At 46.8% G+C, this 26,249-nt stretch overlaps 1 protein-coding gene across 3 annotated transcripts in view; it reads left to right on the top strand.

Annotated features, from left to right (window-relative positions):
• The window catches only part of SLC12A5 (solute carrier family 12 member 5), a 1,549,598-nt gene that overhangs the window by 1,458,093 nt on the left and 65,256 nt on the right, over window positions 1-26,249 (top strand). For all 3 annotated transcript variants that reach the window (XM_069651368.1, XM_069651367.1, XM_069651369.1), the window contains exons 20-23: window positions 4,709-4,840; window positions 9,816-9,923; window positions 10,172-10,294; window positions 13,715-13,902. In XM_069651368.1, coding sequence (XP_069507469.1) covers window positions 4,709-4,840; window positions 9,816-9,923; window positions 10,172-10,294; window positions 13,715-13,902 — 551 coding nt within the window. The remainder of the gene's footprint in view (window positions 1-4,708; window positions 4,841-9,815; window positions 9,924-10,171; window positions 10,295-13,714; window positions 13,903-26,249) is intronic.

The raw sequence follows: 26,249 nt of genomic DNA, 5'->3' as shown, positions 1-26,249 counted from the left end.
GCAATAACATCAGGAACTCAAGATGTGTTTCCACAATGTTCGATAGAGGTAACTTATAGCGTATAATGCTCACACTTTACACTTGTGAGATATGGTATCACTAGAATAATGTTTTTCTTTACTGGTTGAATTTTAGAAACCTTCAGTAAAACATCAGAAGTGTCTTAAGTGACGGATTCCTCATCTTTTATCAGCTGTTTTCAAATCCCAATTAGTAGCTGTTCGACAATACTTTGCTGCCCATTTGAGGCACCATTGGTCTGCCTGCCAGGTTACTCAATGACAGGCTTTCCCGTGAAGGGAAGGCTTTTAGAAACTAATGTCTCTGCCATAGAGTTAATGGGTCAAACATTAACACCCTTATGTCTCCACTCCTGTTGTGCATGTTACAGTGCACGGCTGAAACTGAATTTTTACTCTCAGCCTTACGCTGTAAAAGGCAAAACAGGGAGTGGAGACAAAAGGGTGTTAATGGTGGGGATGCTGTGTGTTTCCTGAGCTGTGACTACCACAAGTGTCACCCAGCCACAGCTTCAAGCAAACTAGTTTGAGCAAAGCTGTGACTGCCCTGCACTTCTGTCAGTCACAGCTGCCTGACTTAATGACGGTGGGCTCATCTCCCGTTACGGCGGCGGCCATGGCGGGACAGTGACCCACCGTGAAGTGGTGGGACTGGGGGGGGGCACTGCAGGGCCCCGGCTCAGCCTCACTTTTGGGAGAATGCCAGGGCCCAGTCCCGGCAGGCCCCAGCCCACTTAAAGCACTGGACGTGGCACTGTACAGTCAAAGCCAGTGTAAGTCCTGTATCCCACAGTACGTTCCCACATCACAGTGTACCCCAGAAACACTGCTCTGTGTCCTACATCCTGCTGTGTGCTCTCCTTAAGCCAGTGTTCCTTACCCTCCACGGCACACCCTGCCGTAAGTAGGGAGGCCCTCACACTTCTGACATAAAGAGATGGCACATTTCAGCCTCACCTCACTGAAGATGCCCAGGCAGGCATGCCAACCTGTCTGGGTTTGCTGCTGGTACTTTTGTTCAGAGGAGAATTGCCTGGCATTTGGGCAGGACCGGACTGATAGTCACATGTTTATTTCCCCATTGGTGTGGCATAGAGAGCCAGCGCGTGACCAGGGAGCCTCCTGGCAACATCCCATAGAACAGGTTAATGGCTCTTGTGCTTCCTAACTAGAGTGGCTCTCATGCTGTTGGCAAACAACACAAATCCCCAATGCACACTCAGCACCTCTCCATCAAACCACTGTGTCTCCCTCCACACTGCACACCCTACATTGCACTTCACATCCCACTGAGCCTGTCGCCCACCCTCAAGTCTTGATCCTACTTGCACCTGGCTGCTTGAATAAAGTTTTTGATGTTTGATGCTCAGCCTTGTAAAAATCATACATTTTGATTATACACAAGTAAATAAATAATAATAATAATAAAGTTTTGATTCCGCAAACCAGAGTGGCTGATCTGAGACGACATTGGAGCTGCTGTGCTATCGACCAGCATTTAAAAAAAATATATTTATTTTCATATATTCAGAGACAAATACATACATAAAAAGCAAATCCGTACAAACATATGATCATTAAAACAACGGCATATTAAAACTTCAATAACCAGAACTATGTACATTAAGAATAAAAACGTTCTAAAAAAGAAAACCCCATTCCCCTCCACCACCCCCCACTCAATTCCTCCCCCACTGGTCCATAACAAAATCAGAGTCTAGTACAAAGCATAAACTTCCCCCAAATCTTGTCAAAAAGAGAGAATTTCCTTTCTCTCCTATATATCATTTTCTCCATCTCTGCCAATGTATGCATTTCATCATTGTCCCGGGAGGATAGCTCAGCGGCAACCTGCTCGCCTTGGAAGCAAGACGATACGAAGCAACGCAGGTTCGCTCCCCGGGTCTGCGCTTAGAAGCCTCTGGGTATTTAAGCGTGTTATAAATATGCAACTAAGACAAAAAACAAAAAAAATTACGCAACTACAAAACAATTACTGTAACAGCGCCTCGATGCCCGTGGGCTGTGTGAGCAGTTTAAAAATAAAAAAAATCAATCCACACCTCAATTTTTGGAGCAACAGCAGATTTCCAACCAGTTCGAATCAATTTCTTCCCCATCACCGCTCCTCGAAATAACCATTTCTTCTGACAAGTAGTTAACTCATCAGGTAATTCATCACCTCCCAATATCAAAGCCTTAAAATCAAAATCAATTTTCTCAGCCAGTACCTTCTCGCAAATCGACCGGCATTCTTGAACTGCACATGTGTGTGTGAAGGCCGCATCTCAGATAAACGCCATCCTGTGTCACACATGTACAGCTCCATCTCCCACTCCACGTGTGAGGAGAGTCTGCCTTTCACAAATTGACATATTGGGGTGATTGGGGTATTCTAATGAAGTTGGTGAGGCTCACAACTCCACGCCACAGCACCCCCAATTAATCAGCCACTGCCCCTTGGCCATGTACCATTCAATTCAACATAAGTGACATCGTGTACGCAACGTGTGCCCAGTCCCAGATATGTATGTTTACAGAGAATACAAAGAGCCATGAAAGAGGTGGTGGCAAAAAGGGCTTTTTTGAAGGTTGAGGGTGAAGTCTATCGAGTCACAAAACAGTCGACGAATCAAGGGCGTACGGTATCGATATGATATGATATGGTATTCTTAACGCGTCTATACACAAGTGTTTCAAGGCGCGGATTACCTCAAAGTAGCCCAATAAAGTCACCTAGTCTTTGCAAGAGCAAAGGATATGCATATGCATTGTGGGTAGAAAATGTCCACTTGTGCACAGTGGTGGAAGAGCAAAGGATATGCATAGGAATTGTGGGTAGAAAATGTCCACTTGTGCACAGTGGTGGAAGAGCAAAGGATATGCATAGGAATTGTGGGTAGAAAATGTCCACTTGTGCACAGTTGTGGAAGAGCAAAGGATATGCATAGGAATTGTGGGTAGAAAATGTCCAATTTTGCACAGTGGTGGAAGAGCAAAGGATATGCATAGGAATTGTGGGTAGAAAATGTCCAATTTTGCACAGTTATGGAAGAGCAAAGGATATGCATAGGAATTGTGGGTAGAAAATGTCCACTTGTGCACAGTTGTGGAAGAGCAAAGGATATGCATATGAATTGTGGGTAGAAAATGTCCACTTGTGCACAGTGGTGGAAGAGCAAAGGATATGCATAGGAATTGTGGGTAGAAAATGTCCAATTTTGCACAGTTATGGAAGAGCAAAGGATATGCATAGGAATTGTGGGTAGAAAATGTCCAATTTTGCACAGTTATGGAAGAGCAAAGGATATGCATAGGAATTGTGGGTAGAAAATGTCCACTTGTGCACAGTGGCGAAAGAGCAAAGGATATGCATAGGAATTGTGGGTAGAAAATGTCCACTTGTGCACAGTGGCAGAAGAGCGGAGGCTGTTGTTAAAGTACAGGCAGCCTTACTTCTAAGGGTAATAATCACAGAAAATGAGTCATTCTTATCAAACTAGAGGTCACATTATGACATGTGAGAGGGAGTGCTCCGGAGTAACATAAGGAGAGGTTTTCACTGATATGTGTGTGAGTAGAACAACCTCCCAGGCGAAGTGGATGAGAAAGAAATAGCAAATTCATTGAAAAATGTCAGCAAAGACACAGGAGCACCAGTACACCCAGAGCAGAAGCAGGAGTACACCAGTGGTCGAAGTGTGCCGAAAAAAGTAGTGTAACAGTGGTCTGAGCAGGGAGGGTAGATGGAAGCATAGTGCAACCTGTGTGTTGCGCCTGGAGGATTGCAATAGTCTAAGTGACTAGTAACTAAGGCTCCTATAACAACTTTACACTTGCACAGGGCATGAATGGAAAATTCTTCTATATACAATGGTGAATATGTTTGTAAAAAGTAGAGGAATGGTAATCAGAAAAAAAGAAAAGTGGTGGAACACTGCTCCCGACCGTTCCCGCTCACTTCGATCACTGGAGTACACCCTGTGTACAGCCCTAGATAAGGGATGATCTGTGTACATCGAGAAAGCCCAGGAATGGGCGGGTTAGAGGAGTCAGGCAGTTCTTAGCTGTTCCCCATCCTGCACAACTCCCAACCCTCTATTTCACATTCCAATTCCTCAATTCCACTCCCCATCCTCTATCCCACTGTCCACCCTCAATTACACCACCAGCCCTTCTTAAATCTTGCGCTCTATTCTGCTTCCTGCCATCTCACTGCCTATCCTCCACCACACACCCCTCCTTCCTGCATCCCACTGATCCTTCTCCAACACCTCCAGCCCATGTCACCTATCCTCTATCCTCTATCCTTCATTTCTCCACATTGCCCAACCGTATACCATTGCCCATCTCCCATATCACTGCCCATACTCCAGCCTATTTCTCCTCCTCAGTCGCACATTCCCATTTCTCAGTTTGGCTTCCCATCCCAGTCTCCTCCCTCCAACCACCGTCGACTCTCCATCCCCCCACCACTGCCCATGTGCCACCCCCCCTCGTCCATGTGCATTCCAACACTCCTTACCCTACCTTCACTTCAGGCCTCCATCAAACCCGCAAGCAACCAGCTGACCATCTGTTCTGCATCACCATATCCATCTTTCATCCCTCTTTCCGCGTTGCCACCCTGTGGTTCCTCCCCTGCCATCCTTCCTCTCTAACCCTCCTATTGGTTGATGTCCCTCAGGTCTGGCGGAAGTGTAAGATGCGCATCTTCACCGTGGCTCAAATGGACGACAACAGCATCCAGATGAAGAAGGACCTGACCACTTTCTTGTACCACTTGAGAATAACTGCTGAGGTGGAAGTGGTGGAGATGGTAAGTTGCAAGTGATTGTTTTGGTTTGAAGAGGCACTATCACTACCTGTAGCTTACCAGTTACCATCAATCGTGATCCAAAAAAAAAAAAAAAACACACAATACCAATCTGCCAACATTTATCCACCAACAGTGTACAGTGACCATCAGCCCTGCCACAGGCTCTTAATGCACCCATGGATGAGAAAAATGGGGCACCTGGCTTTTCCCTGACCGTACCAGGTCCCTCAAGGTATATATAAACAAATTTGTCAGGGCGATCACGAACAGAGGCACATTTTATAAACATGACATACCGTGAACCCAGTCAGTGTGCTTCAGCCCAGTACAAGAACTTTGACTTTGTGTGCTTCTACTTTCCGTGCAACGTGCTTAACTGTTTTACACCACTAGACATACCACAGACAATGAAGCACCTTCAGCACAATTTACATCCTGATGAAGTCCGTTATATTGTTGCTTCCCAAAATGCAATAGGCCGAAACACTTTTGTGCCAACTCTTGTTTGCTTTTGTATGCCAAAATGGCAGAAAAATCCATTGTTTAAATTGTATTGTTTCATTGTAACCTTGGCCAAGAAGACGAGGAAGTATATGTAAAAAATCCCCACACATCGGAAAATTGTATCTATGATAGTAACTGCGTGTTTTCTTTGTTTTTGAAGTGGAAGGTTCACTACAATATGGGTTCACGGTATTTCATGTTTATTAATTGATCTGTAAAACACAAAATGATGTTTGAAAAAGACTACTGAATGGTCAATGTGTTTTTTACTGTGGCTCTCAATGCACCCAGCCATTCTGTCAGTAGCCGGTCTTTATTATTTTCAAACAAATTTAGGTCGTGCCTTTTGTATCTGGGAAGGTGTGATCCACTGCCCTTGGTGTCTTTATAGAACATCAGAGTCTACCATTAATATGCCTGGGTACGAAGAGAGAGATGCTGTTCAAAGACTGTGAATGCTGCCTGCCTGGGGTTTCACAGCTAATGAGGACACAAATCAGCCTTTTAAGTCTTCCAAATGCAGGCACTCCAATTCCCCACGCAGCATTGGAAACCATAATATATGTTATATGCTCCTTTGCGAAATTCTGCTTCGATCGATCTTGTAGCCAAGTGCAGGCATAAATGAGGTTGCCCTTTGAATGCTGCGGGCATCCTCCTCCCACCCTCTTCTAATGTGTCCCTTGAAAATGATCCTTGTGAAACATGGTGGAGGCCCCTTCTTAAATGTCAGGCAATAAGACCTAACTCAGATGCCTTCGAATTTCTCCGGGAGCTGGAAGCTAAAATAACCCTGCTCAACGGTGGCAAAGCAGTCATGCCAGCTAACAAGTGTCAGGAGGCAATGCCAAGAGGCATCTGCGCCAGTAGCCTGGCAGGACGAGACTTGCGGCATAAGTTACCGATGAAGGACATAGCCCAAACCTTTTATTTGGGAGTTCAACGCAGATGATCAATGTCACTGTTTACAAATAAATAATTGAAAACTTGCAGAAATCTACACAATAATTCCTTTGGAAATGAGGGGATCGACATGTGATTGTTACCATGTGCAGTCGGCAAGGGTTCGGTCAGATGCTGATCGCTACTGGTTTAATTGGAACTAAATTATTGAGCAGGATAAATTGTTTAAATGACTTTGACAATACAATTTACTGATCATTGCTTCTAGAAATTGCTTAATAAACAGCTTTCTTGCACATTCTAGGGGTAAATAGGTTTTTATGATGAACGGAATGAATTACGTGTTTCCATAGAGTAGGCGATTCCTCTCTCCGGAGTCCAGGTGTCAAGCTTGCCATAGCACAAGGGAGAAACCACGACACTCTAGTTGGGCGCACCACCAATCAGCAATGTGCTGGCGTTGTGTCTACAGGTTTCTATGGGTATATTCTGTGATGACCCAAGAGGAAGATTCTGCAGTGGGTTCATGGGTTGAGGTAGCCGTCCCTATGGCAGACGATGGTGGCATGCGTGGCACGCATCCCTGGCACTCGCTGTACACTGCATGTGGGTTCTCTGGTAAGCCGGAGGGACCCCGTATGCACCTTCCCTGATGGATCGCTAGTGGATCTGGGTGGTCATAGGACTGGTCTCTGGGCCGAAAAATAGATCCCTCTTAATTTATTCTGGTTAGGTCCACAGGGCGGAGCCAGTGGAGGCAGAACTATCAATGCTGTCCTTCCACCATCAGCAAACTATGCTCGCCCGTGCAGAGGTTTTCAGTGGGTGGTGTCAGAACGGTCTCTTGTCCTACCCGATACTTCACCTCCTCCAGAGGGCTTCCAGAGAGGTCTTTAAGTCTCCTCCCTGGGTCTGATAGGCTTTGGTGCAACCTTTTCATTCCTGTTGGGGGCAGAGGGCCTTGGCCAGATGAGCCAAATGTTTCCCACAATCCTGCCCAATAGTTTTGCAGGGCTTACAGTCCTTGCACATTGAATACTTAAGTTGAAGATCTTTTGGGTGGAAAATACCCATGCGTGATTAATCAAGGCAGGGCTGTGTTCTGCCCACTAGCACCAGTTCAGTTCAAGAAGGGTGGCCATCCTTTGCGCTTGGACCCTTGAGGGGTGGGTGGTTATTCATATATTTCTTGTTTTTTTTATAGACCACATGTACAACTGGAGCTCTCTTGGAGCTAGCCACGCAGTGAGGAGAAACAGTGTGGAGCTAGAGGAGAAACAGTGTGGAGCTAGAGGAGAAACCGTGTGGAGCTAGAGGAGAAACAGTGTGGAGCTAGAGGAGAAACAGTGTCGAGCTAGAGGAGAAACAGTGTCGAGCTAGAGGAGAAACAGTGTGGAGCTAGAGGAGAAACAGTGTGGAGCTAGAGGAGAAACCGTGTGGAGCTAGAGGAGAAACAGTGTGGAGCTAGAGGAGAAACAGTGTCGAGCTAGAGGAGAAACAGTGTGGAGCTAGTAAGGGAACAGGCAAGCTTTTAGTGCTTGGTGGAAAGGGAGAGGCATGGTAGCTAAGATGAATAGTGACGAGGGATGATTCCATGCCTGAAGGAGCAAGGAGGAAGGCGGTTTTTAGTTTAGGTCTACATGCAAAAGTCTTTTTCATTTCCCCCCCATTTTGCAAACTAGGCTTTGCTTTTCTGAACTTTGGTCTGAGATTTAGGGGCTGATTGTGTCTCCTTCCTCTGGCTCCAGGCGGATCATTTTGTCGATTTTGGAAGTCTGCGGCCACAATGGCATTGATTTGCCTTTTGTAGCTCAGGCTTAGTGCACCGGGGGGATGGCTACCGCTTGAGCAGAGTTTTAGGTGGGTCCTCCCCGCCTGGTCATATGCATAGCTGCCCCCTTAGAATCTCTGGGCACTTTCATGAAGCACCAATGGCTCAAAGTGGATGATTGCGCGGGCAGGGACCGAGCATTTGGTAAGAGAGTCATGAATGCTGTTTTTCCCTATCACTCATTAAGTTTTGTCTATGTTCATTGTACCTAATGATTCCTGCTCTCTTTTCTCAAGTGAAAGGTGGTCAGATTTAGTTATTTATTGCTTCTTATTCCTTAGGTAGAACTGGGAGGAAGATGGGCCGGGCGTTTGTTCTCCTTATTACATCTAGTTAGTAACGGTTCCGGTGCTTCAGGGAAAAGCATGCTGGTAGGGGCCTGAACTCTCGGCAGGCCAGGCAAATGTACAGTTTGGCGGTACAGAAAGTGTGTCAGTACGTTGCTACCAGCACCGTGATTTACGAACCGCCAAACTTGTAATGAGGCCATGAGCAGATTTTGTGAGAAAGTTCTATGGCAGAATCAAGTCAATTTTGTTTGCACGATTCTGAGCAGACGATGGCTACATTTTGAGTCACGATTTTGTGGCAGACTGTTGAGTATTTTGTGGCATACTTCAGTGGCAGTCTGTTGGTAGATTTTGTGGCACATTTCCGTGGAAGACTATGGATGGATTTTAATTTTTTTTACTTGATTCCATGGCAGACCCTGGGGGGATTTTGTGACACAATTTTCGTTGCTTTTTAGTGGAATTTTAGGCAGAAAACCGTACCAGACTGTGGGAGGATTCTATGGTACAATACTGCGTCCGGCTATGGGTGGATTTTATGGCACAGTTTCGTGGCAGACTATATGTGGGTTCTGTGGAACAATGCTGGTGGCACAGTATGGGTGGATTTCCTAGCATGAGCGAGTTGATGATTTGGAGCAGGCTTGCGATAGGGCCTTCTCTGCTTGGTCTCAAACTTACAAACCACAAATGCAGTTAGCCCGCATCATGATGCATACACCTGCATTTGTAGACAAGTAGAGCATTTGGCGCTTTGCGTATCTTTCATGCAAGATTCTAAGGTTTCCAAGAATACACACCCATCACATCATCCAAGCAGAGATGTGGTCTGGCCCTTTTACACAGGGCCTTCGCAGCAAGATGAGGAAAGTAGGTGTCTGCTCCAGCAGGCACGTGATGGCTGTTTCCTCCGTGCTTTGCTGTTTAGTTTTAATTTGGAAGGGGTACAATGTTCCGCCCGACCCCTAACTAGTACCCGGGGGTGGGGAGAGGACAGAGCTGGTTTTGGCAAGGCAAGTAGCCACCTAGAGCCCCACCCATATAGTGGGTCCAGAAGAATAGCAGCTTGGCCCTACAAGGAGGACAACTGCCTCTTTGTAATGTTGGGAAGACCCCAGAATGGGCCCTAGCATGAGATTGCATAGCTACACTCTCGGAACAGGCCTGGCAAGGAAATTATGAAGAAAGGGGAGGCAAATTGACCCAAGTAATGTAATGTTGGGTCCAATGTAAACTCCCAGGCCCAGGGGTGACTATATCTTTGCATCAAACACTTATAACAGTGAAAATAGTGGCTCATTTGCGGTAAGCAGTACTCCTAGTGCATGACTCCCTCATATCTGCATGACAGATATGATATTAATGTGCTCATGTCTTCTCCAGGGCGTGCATATGGGCCTTCTCCCATTGGTCACAATATTAACCCTTTGTCTCCTCGCCCCCCCAGCAAGAGAGTGATATCTCGGCCTATACCTATGAGAAGACACTGGTGATGGAGCAGAGGTCCCAGATCCTCAAGCAGATGCACCTGACGAAGAATGAGCGGGAGTGCGAGGTAAGGCACCAGGGGACAGTGCGGGCGCCACGGTGTTCCCTTCCATGGACACCCTTGGCCTATAGCCTTGGCTCCAGCCCCCTCAAGAGTAAGGGTGGGGGCGTATAGAAATCTGACTGCCTGTGAGTGGCGGTGAGGTGGGAGAAAGTGGCCGTACAGTGTTCCGCTGCGCTGCTGCCCATATGCAGTGGCAGAACTTGTGTCCTATGGGCACACAACTCACACTGAATCTCCATTTTCATCTACAGATTCAGAGCATTACAGACGAGTCCCGTGGCTCAATTCGACGTAAAAACCCAACCAATCCCAGGCTGCACCTGAGCGTTCCGGAAGAGCAGGTCGGAGACAGTGAAGAGAAGCCAGAGGAAGAGGTACCTAGAGCGGGATGGGGACATAGCGGCCTCTTGGCGCTCCGCCTGCTAGCAGCTCGTCGATCTCTTCAGACGTTGCCATTGCCCTTTACTCATCACTTCGTCCTTCTCAGATCCACCACTCCTCTCCTACCCCTCACGCCACTTCTCTCAGCATCCCTGCATTGCTCTTCACTCCATTCCTCACCACACACATTGCCCCCGCCCTCACATACCTTGCTCCCCGGGTGTAACATGTTGTGATCATTATGAAGCAATCAAAACAACAAAACAAAAACAGGCCAAATGATGGGTTGCTGCCCTGCTTCACACAGTGGATTCCCAGGCATGCCTTACTCCTTACCGAATCCACACATTATGCCTCCTCTTTCATGTCACCGCTTGCTCCCCTCATTCGTCGTTCTTCTTGCCTTGCTCCTCACTGGCCTCATGCATCAATTCCCACTGTCCTTACACAATGCTCCTCAATGCACTCACAGATTTTCTCCACTCCCGACGTACATGTTCTTGCGTGCATTGCTCCTTGGTGTAAGTACCTCACGCAGTACTCCTCACTCCCCTCTTAAATGCTCGTCCGTACATTGCTCCTTGGTGTACGTTCCCCACACAGTACTCCTCGCTCACCTCTTAAATGCTCGTCCGTGCATTGCTCCTTGGTGCAAGTTCCCCACACAGTGCTCCTCGCTCCCCTCTTAAACGCTTATCCGTGCATTGCTCCGTGGTGTAAGTTCCTCACACAGTGCTCCTCGCTCCCATCTCAAATGCTCATCCGTGCATTGCTCCTTGGTGTAAGTTCCCCACACAGTGCTCCTCGCTCCCCTCTTAAACGCTTATCCGTGCATTGCTCCTTGGTGTAAGTTCCTCACACAGTGCTCCTCGCTTCCCTCTTAAATGCTCGTCCGTGCATTGCTCCTGACTACCTGAGCACATTGCCCCACTCTGCCACCTTGCGTTTCCTTCCACACAGTGCACAGAATGTGTCTCCCTCGTTCTTCCATGCGCTGCCCTTCACTCCACCCTCACATGCTCCTCCATGTATTTCCTCCTCACTCCTCTCATATATCACTCTTTTCTCCCCCAACTCATTTCACTACATACATTGCCCTCTGTCACACATATATTCTTTCTGGATGTGATCTATTGCTTTGTTCTCCACTCACGCTCTGTCTTGCTTTCACAATACATTGCCCATTATTGGCCTCAGACTGTGCCATTTCCCCCTTGCCTCTCTCTCATGGTTGCATTGCCCTCCGGTGTCCTTTGTTTCTGCTGCCACCTCCTTCCTCGCTGCGTTCTCTCTCTTCCCTCTCTCCCTACTGCTGGATGGACGCCAGTTCATCTCTGTACCCTGCCAACCTCTCACTCACTCATTCACCTGCCTGCCTATACCCTCTGTCTCCCTTCCCTTCAATCTCCTTCTGCTCTCCCTCCTCGTGTGTGCCGTCTCCCTTCTCTCCATGCCATCTGAACTCCTTTATTGCCTCTCTATGTTGCTTCCTTCCCTCTTCCTCTCATCTCGTCTCTATCGCTCCCTTATCTCAGTTCTCTCCCGCTAGTCTCTCTCCCTCACTCGTCCCTTCCATCTCAACATCTTCAGCACTTCTCTGATCTCGATATTCTCTTTTTGTATACCCTCCCCTCTTCCCTCTCTCCGTTGTCCACATCTCTTTCTTAGCTAGGCCCATTCCCGACTCCTCTCTCTTCTCCTTTACAAATCCTCTTGTTCGGTTCTCTCGATAATTCTCGCTCCTCTTCTATCTCTAAATACTGGCCATGCCCTGCCCCTCTCTGTTATTATCTTGCTTCCCCGCCTCTCTCTAGATCCACCTTTCGCTCCCCCTTGCTGGTCCCTTTCTCGGTCTCTTTCCCACACGATCACCCTGGCCATCTCGGCTTTCTTCCCCATTTGGGGTGCCTTCCTTTCCACTTTTGACTGCCATTATCATTCTCTTCCTGCTCCCCAAAATGTCCATCCTGGGCTACATTTCTCCTGCGTCGGGTGGTTTCTGCCTAATTTTCATTTCTTCTCGTCCACTCTCTCACTCTCCAACCGTCATCTAATGTTCATTCTCCTTTCCCCTTCCAACCTCTTGAACCTCTCTCTTCTGATCACCTCTTCTCGCTCCCTCTTCCAGCCTCCATTCTTCATCTCGTTTGCATTACAGTCTTCTCCTTCTTTCTTCCTCTTGCTTCCTCTCACATGCTCACTCTTTCGTCTCAGTTCTTCTGTCCTTTTTCCATGTTGTATCGTCCCCTTTTTCTCTCTCTCTTCCTCCCGCTCCTAACCCCTCTCCATCACAGTATAGCTTGCTATGCTTGCTCCTCTCTGCTTTGCATTCTCCAATACTTCTTTCGCTTCCTGCCTCCCATACTTTCCATCCTTCTTCTCTTATCATGTCTTCCACTTCTGGCCTTCCCCTGGTTGCATCTCCCTCACTCTCACTCCTCCTCTGACACTCTGCATTCCTGACATGTGCTCCTCATCTCCATCTCCTGATCTTCACCTGATTTTCGCTTCTTCTTGGTTCCCTTGAGACACTCTTCATTCTTCGTCTCATTTCCTCCACACCCTATCATTCCTTCTTTACCCTGCTTTACTGTTAGTCTTGTATTACCTAATTCTCCTCTCATTCTCACCACCTTCCCTTTCCTCATTTTCCCTCACCTGTTCCACTTCCTATCACCCCTTTGCTCTCTCTTTCTTTTGTTTACCACTCGTAAGCATGAAACTTAACCTCATATCTATGTTCCCTTCCCTTCCTATCCCCCTGCCTCTCTACCCAACTCAGATAATCTCAACCCTGTATCCTGTTTAACTCTCCATTCCCCTTCCTATTTCGCCATACATCTCAACCCTCCCCTGACAATTTCCATCTATTATCCCATGGTCACTCTCCTTTCCCCTTCCCATTTCCTCCTTCTTCTCAGCCCTCCCCCACAATCTCCATCTTTCATCCCATGTCCTCTCTCCTTTCCCCTTCCTATGTCCTCTTTCTTCTCAACCCTCCCCTCACAATCTCCATCTTTTATCCTCTGTCCACTCTCCTTTCCCCTTCCTATGTCCTCCTTCTTCTCAACCCTTCCCTCACAATCTCCATCTTTTATCCCCTGTCCACTCTCCTTTCCCTTCCTATGTCCTTCTTCTTCTCAACCCTTCCCTCACAATCCCCATCTTGTATCCCCTGTCCACACTCCTTTCCCTTTCCTATGTCCTCCTTCTTCGCAACCCTTCCCTCACAATCTCCATCCTTTATCCCCTCTCCACTCTCCTTCTCCTCCCCCTCCACCGCTTCTCTCGGTCTTTCACTTCCTCCTGCTCTCACATAACGTCCGTTGTGCTCTTTTCTCTCTGCCCTCTGTTTTTTTCTCTGCCTTACACACTCTTTCCTTTTTTCTTGCTTCTTCCTCTCCGCCCTTCAGGTGCAGTTAATACACAATAAAAATGCAACTACTTTCTCAGGTAGCTCCCTGTCTCCCACCGACGATGTGGACGCTGCGCCCGAAAAGGTCCACCTGACTTGGACCCGGGAAAAGTTCCTGGCTGACAAAAACAAGAGCAAAAGCCCCGTGACCCCGGAGGGCATTAAGGACTTCTTCAACATGAAGCCGTGAGTACAGCGGGATGGGGAGGGGCAGAGGTGATGCGTGCTTCCTCTCGGCAGGCTTGCCCAGAGTGGGGGGGGGACAATGGGGGGCTTCGGGATTTACACTCAGAGAGGGGGTGGATGGCCTGTGGGTAAAGGGATGCCCCCACACTGGCCATGGAGTGAAGCTGCGTCGTTGGTAGCCATCTTCATGGAGAGGAAGCAGGGAAGCGGCCCCTTCACAGACTTCCGGAGTGAGACATGTCAGTGCAGTAGACCCGGAGGGCAGACTGCTTCATAGTCCAGATGTGCCCTCATTTCTGAGGGGGGGATACCAGGACTGTCTGGACATAAAGAGCAAGCAGAGAACAAGAGGTGCTCCCTTCTACGGAGGTTATTTATTTATTCAGAGCAGCGCAGAAACCCCTCGGGCATCTGGGCGTTAGTTACAGTAAGTGCGAGGTGACATTCTACAAAGTGCTAGACCACGCATAAGGGCAGTGGGGATGCGTGCCTGCTGTTGCCTGTGTCTCACTCACTCTTAGAGCGTAGGCATGATACACTGCTGCTGACGGTGCTGTGTGGGAAGGAACACTTAACTGTCACTGCCTGTGTGCTGCAAATAGTTGTGCGGGTGAGAATTACGTGCTGCCACTTCTATGTGCCTGTGATTAACATAGTATGTGGAGGGAATGGGTGTGGAGAGATTGGGTGGGTTTCAGGGGTGTTGGGGTGAGGCGGGGTGAAAGGATGAGAGGTATCATAAGCTCCTGCTTCACATGGTATACCTGATCAGCAAGCAGCTTGGAAATCGATCTGTACCTTTTGTGTGTGGTATGTATCGCTACTGCATGCGTGTATGTGCGGCATGCATCACTACTGCATGTGTGGGTGCGTGTGTGTGTGTGAGAGAGAGAGAGACGCATCATTACTGCATGCATGTGTGTGCGTGTCATGCATCTCTACCGCATGCATGTGTGTTTGTGTGTATGGTATGTATCACTACTGCATGTGTGTGTGTGCGTGTGTGCATGTGTGTGAGTGAGAGATGCATCACTGCTGTATGCATGTGTGTGTGTCATGCATCACTACTGCATGCGTGTCTGTGTGTGTGGTATGCATCACCACTGCAGGTGTGTGAGCCATGCATTACTACTGCGTTTGTGTGCGTGCGTGTGTGAGAGAGAGAGAGATGCTTCACTGCTGCAAGCATGTGTGTGTGTGTCATGCATCTCTACTGCATGCGTGTCTGTGTGTGTGGTATGCATCACCACTGCAGGTGTGTGAGCCATGCATTACTACTGCGTTTGTGTGCGTGCGTGCGTGTGTGAGAGAGAGATGCTTCACTGCTGCAAGCGTGTGTGTGTGTGTGTCATGCAGCTCTACTACATGCGTGTCTGTGTGTGTGGTATGCATCACCACTGCATGTGTGTGTGTGTGCCATGCATTACTACTGCGTGTGTGTGTGTGCGTGCGTGCGTGCGTGCGTGTGTGTGTGTGTGTGTGTGTGTGTGTGTGTGTGTGTGTGTGTGTGTGAGAGAAAGATGCATCACTGCTGCCTGTGTTACCTGTGTTCCACCGTTGTGGTTTGTGAGGGAGCTTACACTACTGTTTCCTGGCCTGTCTCCATCCTGTGTGTGGGACAGAAGCACTGCCTGTGTTACTCCAGTCAGTGTGGTCTTGTATGGAAGCCGTGAAATGCACCGTTAATTCTACAGCCTTATAGTGTAAACCAACTGTGCACTGCCTCTTCCTTGACGCACCTTTTCTCTGTAGGAGAAAGATACCCTATTTACAGCATTATGAACATTGCCCAGAGGAATTCACAGTGGTTATGATTGATGCAAACCTTTTCATGGTTCTAACCATCACTTTGTGTTGTCCACTTAACAAAGTCGCCATGCTGGAAGAAGCAGACTCAAATATAGAATGGGGCAGGGAAACGACTCCCAGTTCCCCCAAGAACGCTCTTCTTTACATAGGGGGGTGGTATGGTCAAATGTTCTATGAATGTACTATCAATACTCTTGAGAGACTTGCTGGGATGTCACTAGGTGAGCACCAAAAAGAGGCTAAAGGCGTTGAAAGAATGCCTTTAGACTGGAGCACAGCACCAACACAGATCTGTCAGCGGTCAAAGATTGGGGATTAGGGATCAGCAAAATGACTCCACACAAAAGAGAATTGAAAAGGTTTTGGACCAAAATTCACTTCGTAGGTAAATTGATTTATTTTTTAACAGTGACTTCCAAAAAGAATCCACTGCCTTTTTTAGAAAGAGAGTGGATTCTTTGCCAGGGCCAATCAATAAGCAGTTAGTTAACTAATTGATTCTTAATAAACAGTCACCCTTTTGTCACAAAAACGAATGAATTCACAAAAAATGAAGCTATTCGCTAATCTAAATCTGCCATAACATCCTCCAGGGTTTCATTGGGTGCTAAAGAGCAGGTATATTGGATTTTCAACTAGAAACTCGTTTTGCCAACAATCTACCACCCATTCCTTCTTTTGAAATGGGGTACTGTGCTGCCCACCTCACCCGTCATTAACATGGGGCTCAAAGCCTGCCTCTCCCTATAGGATGACCGAGCTGGTGTCGCCGTAGAACCCGATGTGGGTGGGGTGGGCGGGGCAACGGATGCCAGAGAAGAAACAGCCTCCAGCAGTGCAGGTCTTGGAACATGGTGTTCCGGTGCAGCTGTGTGAGCGCCTAGAACACACTCTCAGATAAAAGTAGGCGGTAAAGCGCAAAGTAGTTCCGCAGGGGAAAAAGTAGCAAACTGACATTACCCAAAGATTTTCGACTAGAACACTCCAAGCAATGCCACATGAACATTTATGCTTTGCAAGACAATAAAAGAATTGAGGTACTGCCCCAGGAAAGATGTTAAAGCGGTCTGTTACCATAAACCACTCGAACTTGGGCTGTGGGAATGTCTCTGGTTGTCTGGCATGGACAGTGGACCGCAGTTTGCGATCCTGATGCTAGAAGGACAGCTTTCTTGGGTCAATTTACCGTTCCTAATCTGTCGATGCATTGCCATACACAAATGAGACTGAGTTTCCATTGAGGAATTGCTGAGTGCTGTGAATGCATGCCCTATGAGGAAGAATGTTTTCCCTATTGAAATCCTGTAGAAAAATAAAATGACTCTTCCGGATAGAAAGATATCCAAAGTGCGTGTCAGATTAAGAGAAACATCTACCACAAATACCACCACAGGCCTCGAGCCCACATTCACCAACATAGGAATGTATTCTAATGTATGGCATCCTGTGTCCCGACTTTATAGCCAAAGAGAGGAAAAGAGAGACTTACCACAATTGCATAATATAAAATCCCCAGTAAGGACGTCTCATGAACAACAGCAGCCCAATACCCTACTGCGTGAGTCCTCTCCAACATCACCAGTAAGGGCACCTCATTAACAACAGGAATGCAACACCCTCACCCTACAGAGTGAGACTTCTCCAACATCACCAGTAAGGACGTCTCATGAACAACAGCAGCCCAATACCCTACTGCGTGAGTCCTCTCCAACATCACCAGTAAGGGCACCTCATTAACAGAATCAACCCATTACTCTACTAAGTCTTCACCAAAATCACCAAGGCCGCCTTGTTAATAACAGCAACAGCACCCAGTGAGAGTGGCTATCCAAGATCTCTGGTAAGACACTTCATTAATAGACTCAACCCAATACCCTACTTAGTTAGTCTGCTCCAACATCACCAGGGAGAATGCTTTGTTGATAACACCAATAGCAACCCAATACCCTACTGGGTGAGTCTTCTTCAACTTCACCAGTAAAGACTTCTCATTTATAACAGCAACCCTTTAGTCTACTGGGTGTGTCTTCTCCACCATCACCAGTAAGGACTCCTCATTAATAACAGCAACCCTTTTGTCTCCTGAGTGTGTCTTCTCCACTATCACCAGTAAGGACTCCTCATTATTAACAGCAACCCTTTAGTCTACTGGGTGTGTCTTCTCCACCATCACCAGTAAGGACTCCTCATTAATAACTGCCATCCTTTAGTCTACTGGTTGAGTCTTCTCCAACATCACCAGTAAGATTGCCTCATTAATAGAAGCCACACAATACCCTACTGAGTTAGTCTGCTCCGACATCACCAGGGAGAATGTTTTATTGATAACACCAATAGCAACCCAATTTCCGACTGAGTGAGTCTTCTTCAACTTCACCAGTAAGGACTCCTCATTAATAACAGCAACCCTTTAGTCTACTGGGTGCGTCTTCTCCACCATCACCAGTAAGGACTCCACATTAACAACAGCAACCCTTTAGTCTACTGGGTGTGTCTTCTCCACCATCACCAGTAAGGGCTCCTCATTAATAACAGCAACCCTTTAGTCTACTGGGTGCGTCTTCTCCACCATCACCAGTAAGGGCTCCTTATTATTAACAACAACCCTTTAGTCTACTGGGTGCGTCTTCACCATCACCAATAAGGACTCCTCACTATTAACAGCAAGCCTTTAGTCTACTGGGTGTGTCTTTGCCACCATCATCAGTAAGGACTCCTCATTAACAACAGGAACCCTTTAGCCTACTGGGTGCGTCTTCTCCACCATCACCAGTAAGGACTCCTCATTATTAACAGCAACCCTTTAGTCTACTGGGTGCGTCTTCTCCACTATCACCAGTAAGGACTCCTCATTAATAACAGAAACCCTTTAGTCTACTTGGTGCGTCTTCTCCACCATCACCAGTAAGGACTCCTCATTATTAACAGCAACCCTTTGGTCTACTGGGTGTGTCTTCTCCACCATCACCAGTAAGGGCTCCTCATTAATAACAGCAACCCTTTAGTCTACTGGGTGCGTCTTCTCCACCATCACCAGTAAGGGCTCCTTATTATTAACAACAACCCTTTAGTCTACTGGGTGCGTCTTCACCATCACCAATAAGGACTCCTCACTATTAACAGCAAGCCTTTAGTCTACTGGGTGTGTCTTTGCCACCATCATCAGTAAGGACTCCTCATTAACAACAGGAACCCTTTAGTCTACTGGGTGCGTCTTCTCCACCATCACCAGTAAGGACTCCTCATTATTAACAGCAACCCTTTAGTCTACTGGGTGTGTCTTCTCTAACACCTCCAGAAAGGGTGCCTAATTAAAATAGCAACCCAATTACTGAGTGATTCTTCTCCAATACATATTTTGAGCGATAACTATATTGGCTAGTAATTCCAGGAGCATATTTCATTTGGAAGTGCATTCTGGTGCAAATACAATATGAATAATTTAAAGAGCTAAGTTAAAAATAACGCACTTAAAAAGTCCCAACTGTGATTTGAACTTGGGACCGTCTAGATGGGACATAAACGCTTGCACCCACTGTGCTGCCGCTGCGGCCCAGTCAACCAAGTGAAATTGAATTCTCTTAAGGCGCTGCGGGAAGGCTCCCAACTTTAAAGTGGAGTCGCGTGTCTCTCGGTGACTACCTGCTTTCTCGGGCAACACATCTTGGTTGCAGGCTTTCCTCGCTGTAATCCGGGCTAGGCCTTCCCCGGTCTGTACAGTGCTGGCAGGAAAGCCTGCTATGTGCCCAGGAATCATCAGGTTTGACTTCACCCCAGTACCATCATCATGCATTGCAACACCAACAATGAAAGAGATGAGTAGAAAGACACAGGAGAAACAGGACATGTTTAATAAGAATAACGAAAGGTGACGCAGAGGCGCCGCGTCGCACTTGCTGCTGCTTTAAAGAATTCAGGGCTGATTGCGTTCTGTGTACCTGATGACAGTCAGGGGCATTTGCAAGATTGTAATTGTATTTGTATTTATTGTGTTTATATAGCGCTTTAATCTAAACCGCTTTACATTATAACAGAATACATAGAACATTATAACAGTAGAAGCAATTTACAATCATGAATCAAACCAACAAAACAGTAAGTAGAGCAATTAATCTGTGAGGGAAGTGGAAAGGGTGAAGAAGGGAAGGAGGAGGGAAACAGAAGGGGTATGAGGGAGGGTAAGGGGGAGGGCAGAGAGGATCATAGTGAAGATTCGAGGGAGGGAGAGAGAATGAGAGGATTGGGGTCTTCCACCGGAACCCCAGTGGTTACACAACACTCTGATGGCACCTTTTCTTTGTTTGCACATCCTTAGCTCTAATTTTTTTAAAAGAACAAGTCCTTTTCAGGGCGAAAGTCGAAGTAGCACGGGGGAGGGGAGGCGAGGGGTGGCAGCGTCTGGACACTTTTTTGAGAGGGCGGATGCCGAGCCCCTCTGTGTGTTTAAGAAATCTTAAAAAAACCAATAACATTTTGCTGTATCAACTTTAAATGGACAGTGCCACGGCCAGGAGTCGAACGCAGGTCCTGCGGCGGCGAGACGCGTAGCAGCAAGAGCACAGGCCTCGCTTACCATGGTGCAGCAAAATGTCTCATATTGCCATCCTGCTATGCAGGGCGTGTTTTGTTATTGATTCTTATATGTATATGGTGTGCGCCCTTTATACTTAGCTAGCAATGAAATAGGAACTTCTGTTCTCTTAGCAGATGCGTATTTTACCTCTGTACTTTGTTCAGTTGTGAAAGACAAGTTTAATGAAAGTTGCATATTTCACTTAAGAATATATTCCCTTCCTTTGAAGTCATTTCCCAAGGTGTCCATCAGAATCCCCCACTTTTTTTTAGGACTCGTAAAATTAGGTTATCTCGTCAAACCTGCAGGCACTACATTATTGTTCAATGTGTTTCTGAGGCTCATGGGCATATCTTAAAGTAAAAACACAAACATTATGCAAATACGGGGTTCAGTCCTCCTTTGTGAACTGGATAACCCAGCCCTTTAAAATGAGTATCAATTACCCTGGAGATGGACATTCAGACATCAATAATCAAAACGCCTCAGGTAGTTGGCAAAAGGAAGACTGTTTTAATTTCAATTATCTAAAACAGGGAGAATAACGAACATCAACGAATTCGCTCGATTCTCTTACTCAATGCATTTAAGAAAAAACTGCGATCTCATACACAAAACTCGTCATCAATGACGTTAACCTGTGTTTTACTAACATCATCCTATGTGGCAAACTACAAAAACCTATGAGTATGGGTGATTGGCTCTGAGTGAACATATAAGTATACAATCCATACTAGTGTAGAAAAGTGTCAATATGTGATTGGTTATTCAACATCAGGTGGGGCAACTAAGCCCTCCCCTAAAAATGACCACTATGAACGTCACTAAATACACAACATCCCATTGGTTTACATAACTATAGGACCCCTAAATATGCAGTTCCCTACGATTGTTTGGCACTCTAACCTCTGTCAGTACTTTTCCATCTACATCTAGCAGCATAAAGGCTGGCCATCCAAGTGCTGGTGAGCTTGCCTTAACCATTGCTTCCCACCAATTAGCTTATCAATCCATCATCACCTCAGTGGTGTACTGTCAATTAGGCTTACAAGCTCGGCCTTGAGAGTGTTCTTAGCTCTGAGAAATTCAAGGAGTGAAAGCACGTTCTGCCCTTCACTACACTTGGAACATTTTTAAGGGCACTTATTTCAATCTCAAACCAAAAAAAACAAACAACTGTGTCAACTCATTGGTATTGACTTTAAAGACAATTCCAAATTCCTAAAAACCAATGTCTGCATGTTTCTGCTGTGTATCACATTATCAGATTAAATCGAAGTCTGTTAGGCAGCTGGCGCTCTCTCGAGCACCAAAATTACCATTTATTACAGAAAAAGGACAAAGGCATATTTATTTAAGCGTGTCCCGGAACTTATTTTTTATTTATGAATTACTTTTCGTACAGTCACTAACTGCATTCTTCTCCTTAGTGTGTTTGATTTTTAGTTACCTGTGCTTCGGGTATTTGGTTCTGTTTTTATTTAATGATTATGAGGAGAATTGATTTCTTTAACTTTATTTTAAAAAGTTTCCATAGGCTTCGAAAATAAAATAAGAGAATGAAAATGCACCAAAACTGTATTGCTTTTTGAACTTCTATCGTGATGACAGGCATTGTGTTCAAAGGGTTTTCTCAAGAGAGGGAATGTGCTGCTGTATCGATTCTCATAATACAGATATTTCCAGACATTCGTTTTCGCTAACAGTCTATCAAAGCCCAGTCATTATTATACATTGACTAATTATATCAAGGGAGACATCGAACCGCACTGGCTCCTGTTTCAAACCCGTATCATCTTCAAATCCTGCTGCATCATCTACAAGGCTTTCGCCCAGATGTCCTCAAGCTACTACGCTAAAAAACTGAGTATCTCCAAAGGCCTGCGATCCACCAGAAGAACACGTGGAGACTTGAGCTCCGCCGGTGCAGGAAGGGAAGAACCAAAAGACAGGCCTTCTCTGTCCACGCCCCAAGACTCTGGAACCTCCTCGCTGTCAACTTCAGACTCACCCCCTCACTTCTACAATTCAGGAAGGAGCTCAAGACCCTCCTCTTCAACGGATGGCTCCTCCTTAACACCTAGGTCCACACACACGCTCCACTCGGCACCCTACCTGAGACAGAGTGATCTGATCCCCACTGCTTCTTCCCCGGGTTCCTTGCATCCAAATTGCCCACCTTCTCCCTCCCCTGTTAACCCCCCACTCCCTTGTTTCTCTGCTCCCATCATCATGTGGTTCTTCCCTCTATGATTGTAAAGCAATACGTTGCTTCTCGAAGATAGGTCCACGCTCAATAAACACCCTAATAATAATAACAACAATAATAATAATAATAATAATAATAATAATAATAATAATAATAACAATTTTAAAAAGTATTCAGTAAAATATTGTCATCTGGTGACAAGGGACATTTCTGATATGAAACATCCACTTTTAAAAAATATTGCAGATAAACAGACAATCTTTAAACATTATTGGCAACCATGAATGACTTAAACCTGCGGCTCAATGCTGAATTCAGGTGCGAGATCACCCCTCCCTCCTGGGTTCCCGAGCAGCGGGGGTGGTACTAGCTGCCATCAGTGTTTCCTCTTCCTGTGCTACACTGCACTTGTGTGGCCGCAGCCAGGGCAGGTGGGGGCATAGCCCCTGGGCTACCATGCTCGGGGGCAACTTCAGAATCTCTTTGGAAGCCACAGGAACAGCGAGGTGGGCATATTGGGTGCAGCATCTGCACCTATCTAGCTGGCGGCATGTCATGCACATGGAGCATACTTGGGGGGCCATGATGAGGGCATCTGGTATGACAACCGAAGACTATCAAGAGGAAACGGGGGGCTGCTGAGCCACAGATGGCGCATGCCTCTTTAAACAGCCCCTCTTTAGTCCCCCTTATTTCTAATTTTGCTCCTTCCAGGGATTTCTTCTGCGCTCTCTGCTGATAACCTGCTCAACTTGTTGGTCACACTAATACTAACTAACACCATAGGTACGCAGCCTCTCTGCCAGTGTCAAAAAGTACTATTTAACGTGGATTAATCTTACCCAAATAGGTCCCAAACACAGGCCCCTCACTGGCGCAAGTTGCCTTTATCCTGTTCAGGGCAGTAAAGCCGCAGGACTACTAATATTTGTCATTTCTTAGAAGCCAAAGGCTAAACCGTACAATCCTTCTTGGAGCCCGAGTTTATGCCCTCTATGCCATCTGCAAGAGCAGAGACCCAGAGGGTAACAGGGAAGTGGCTCAAATCAAGCCCGCGTAGATCAAGTCTATGAGATCCACCCACTCTTAGCAGACAAGAAGGGCCTCGGATTCCCTGAAAGCCGCAAGCAGGGTCAAGGTGAACCAGTCCAACCAGAACTCCAAGTGAATGAACACTACAAGCATATTACCCACAAGACGCATCCGAGAAATCCCGGGGAACATGATCCAGCGGGATAAGACCCAAAATGCCAAACAGGAAAAACAGCAATCCAAAAAGACACGGGCAGGGTTCCAGAGAAGCCGCCTTCTAACTATTTTACTCCCTGAAATTAGGCCAACACCCTCAACAATGAAAATCAGGGAGTTCCGAGTATGCATGCTCCTGAGCCTTCATGCTACCGGAATACCTGAAATACTCAGGCCATCGGCATTCTCAGCCCCTTCCACAAAAGACCCGTGCTGCAGTGTTGCCTGGACTGAAGACGGCCTACATGATAAAACAAAATCTTCATATTTCTTCTTATTACTAAATATTTTCTTTGCCTAAAAATACACCAGTCTGGAATCATATCTAGATCTTCACTCCATAAATGATGCTTTAATTCAACTTCCCTGAATAGGTAGAAAAATACTGTTACCTCAAATTCTTATCTGGAGCCCTATACATGGACAGAAAAGAATGAGCGGAATAGAGACGGTAGTGGTTGAAAGCAATCACGTGATGAAACATTTCCACTGGAGTCTCGAGAGGCGTGAGTCAAAAATGCATTCAACGTTGGAGCAAAGAAAATGGAGGAGCCGGCAAGAAAGAGAGCACTCTATGTGGGTGGGGGTGCACCATGCAGTGGCAGAGCCAGGAGAGTGGCGGGGGAGGAGAGTGGCCGCCCCCCCCTGGTACCCTTCTGGGGCCCAGTGCACCCCCAAGCCTGCCGCTGGCACCCTATTGCCCCCTCTGCCCCAACCCGCACCAAAAGCTGCCTCCTCTACTGACTCCATAGTTGGTGATGCAAGAGGAAGCAGAGCGATCGGTGCTAGGCTAAGGGAAAGGGAGCTACGGCTCAGTAATCAGGGCTCACTGAGGTCTTCTTTTAAGCACAGAGTCTTCCATTGGTTTCTGAAGTACATGAGGCAGGTGAACTTAGTCACGTTATTCAGGGGTCCCGGTATACAGCAGCAGAAGGCCTGTTTTCTAGCGGTCTCCATTTTGCATTTGTTGGTTTCCAGCCTTGTGGTGTGGTGGCTTCGACCCTTATGTTGACAGACAGAGATTTTACTTTTTTCCACCGGGCAGGACACTGCATTGCCCATCATGCCTTGGCAGCGATGCCGGCTGACTTACAGATGATGTGGTCATGGACCCAATATGATTCCCTCAGGGTGGTGGGAGGGAGGTGATATGGCAGGGCTTCTTCAGGTTTGGGATTGGTTGGACGGCAGTTTTGCAGAGGAGGCAGGGTGGGACTGAGAGACCTGTGAGAAGGGCCTTGCTGCCATCTTGGTGGGAGAGAACCGGAGCTGGGACATCAGTTCTGAAGTCTGGGACGTGCATGAAGGGCAATATTTTGCAAAGGAGTAAAAGCTGGTACTGGAGAACTAGTATTTTCTTACAGGAAATGAGCCCTGGGGACATTGAAGGGGAATCAGAAAGACTTTCTGCAGGGGGTGATTCGGGTTGGAAATCTGAAATGTTTCGTTTTGTCAGTCTTTTTTGGTCTGGAGTGCGCTTGGTGGAACTACCATGGTGGAAGAATGCTGTCTTAATATGGGTTAGTTAAAGGTAGACTCTCAACATCCAAGCCTGGATGTTATTGACACTGTTGCCCTTTAGGTAGAGTTGTGTATCATCCATGTAGTGGACACAGTGGTGGATCTTTGTGTTGAGGTGGTTGAGGAGTTGACCCAATGGATCAATGTTGCGGTTTAATACGACAGGGGAAAGAATAAACTTTGTGGACCTCCACGTCCTAGAAGGCAACCTTGAGATCTATTGGTGCCCATGAGCATGAGTTTGTGTTTGTTTATGACGTAGGTGTTGAACCCAAGCAGAACCAAGTTGTATGCAAGTGGAAAGGATGTTGATGAGATCCTTATGATTGGCAGTGTCAAATGTAGTGAGAGGTTGAGCAGGACCAGTCGGCAGGGGTCTACCTTCTCTATGATGAGGAGGTATCCTTGATGACCTAGCTGGTGGTGTTCTTGAAATGCCTCTTGGTCAAAAGCTAGACTCATCCCCTTAGGAATTGTGCTGGATGAACTTTTCATGTTGTTGAAGAGGGATGGTTTTCTTCCGTTTGATGGGAAGATAGTTATTTGGGTCCAGATTTGGCTTTTTCCATAGAGGGTGGTGCTGGACCATCCTTACTGCGGGAAAGATGCTTTGAGTGTGGGAGATCTTGATGGTTTGGAGGATTGCTGTGAGTGCTTCCCCTGTGATGTATCTTATGATGGAAATGTTGACAATGCTTTCTCCATAGGGGGTGGTTGACACCTGCATTGTACGATGGTCAGCCCTTACTGGGTCATGACCCGGAACCTATTCCATATAGTGGTGTCCCGTGGTGGGAAGGGGGTTCCCTGTGATGTGGTTGGAGCTATTGCTGTTTCACATGATCTTCTATACTTTGGCAATGAAGAACTCCTTGATGGAGTTGCACTTGCCTTTGGGTGGCGGTATAGCAGGTTCACTAAGAGGCTTGGCACAGGCTTTGATTGATTGAAACATGTTGAAGGCTTCTTTTCCTAATGTATTGCTGC

Source organism: Ambystoma mexicanum, chromosome 3p, assembly GCF_040938575.1.
Source record: "Ambystoma mexicanum isolate Mex_15411 chromosome 3p, UKY_AmexF1_1, whole genome shotgun sequence".
In the NCBI taxonomy this organism is placed as follows: Eukaryota; Metazoa; Chordata; class Amphibia; order Caudata; family Ambystomatidae; genus Ambystoma; species Ambystoma mexicanum.
The sequence above is the reverse complement of the archived record's forward strand: the minus strand, read 5'-3'. Positions and strand labels throughout refer to the sequence as shown.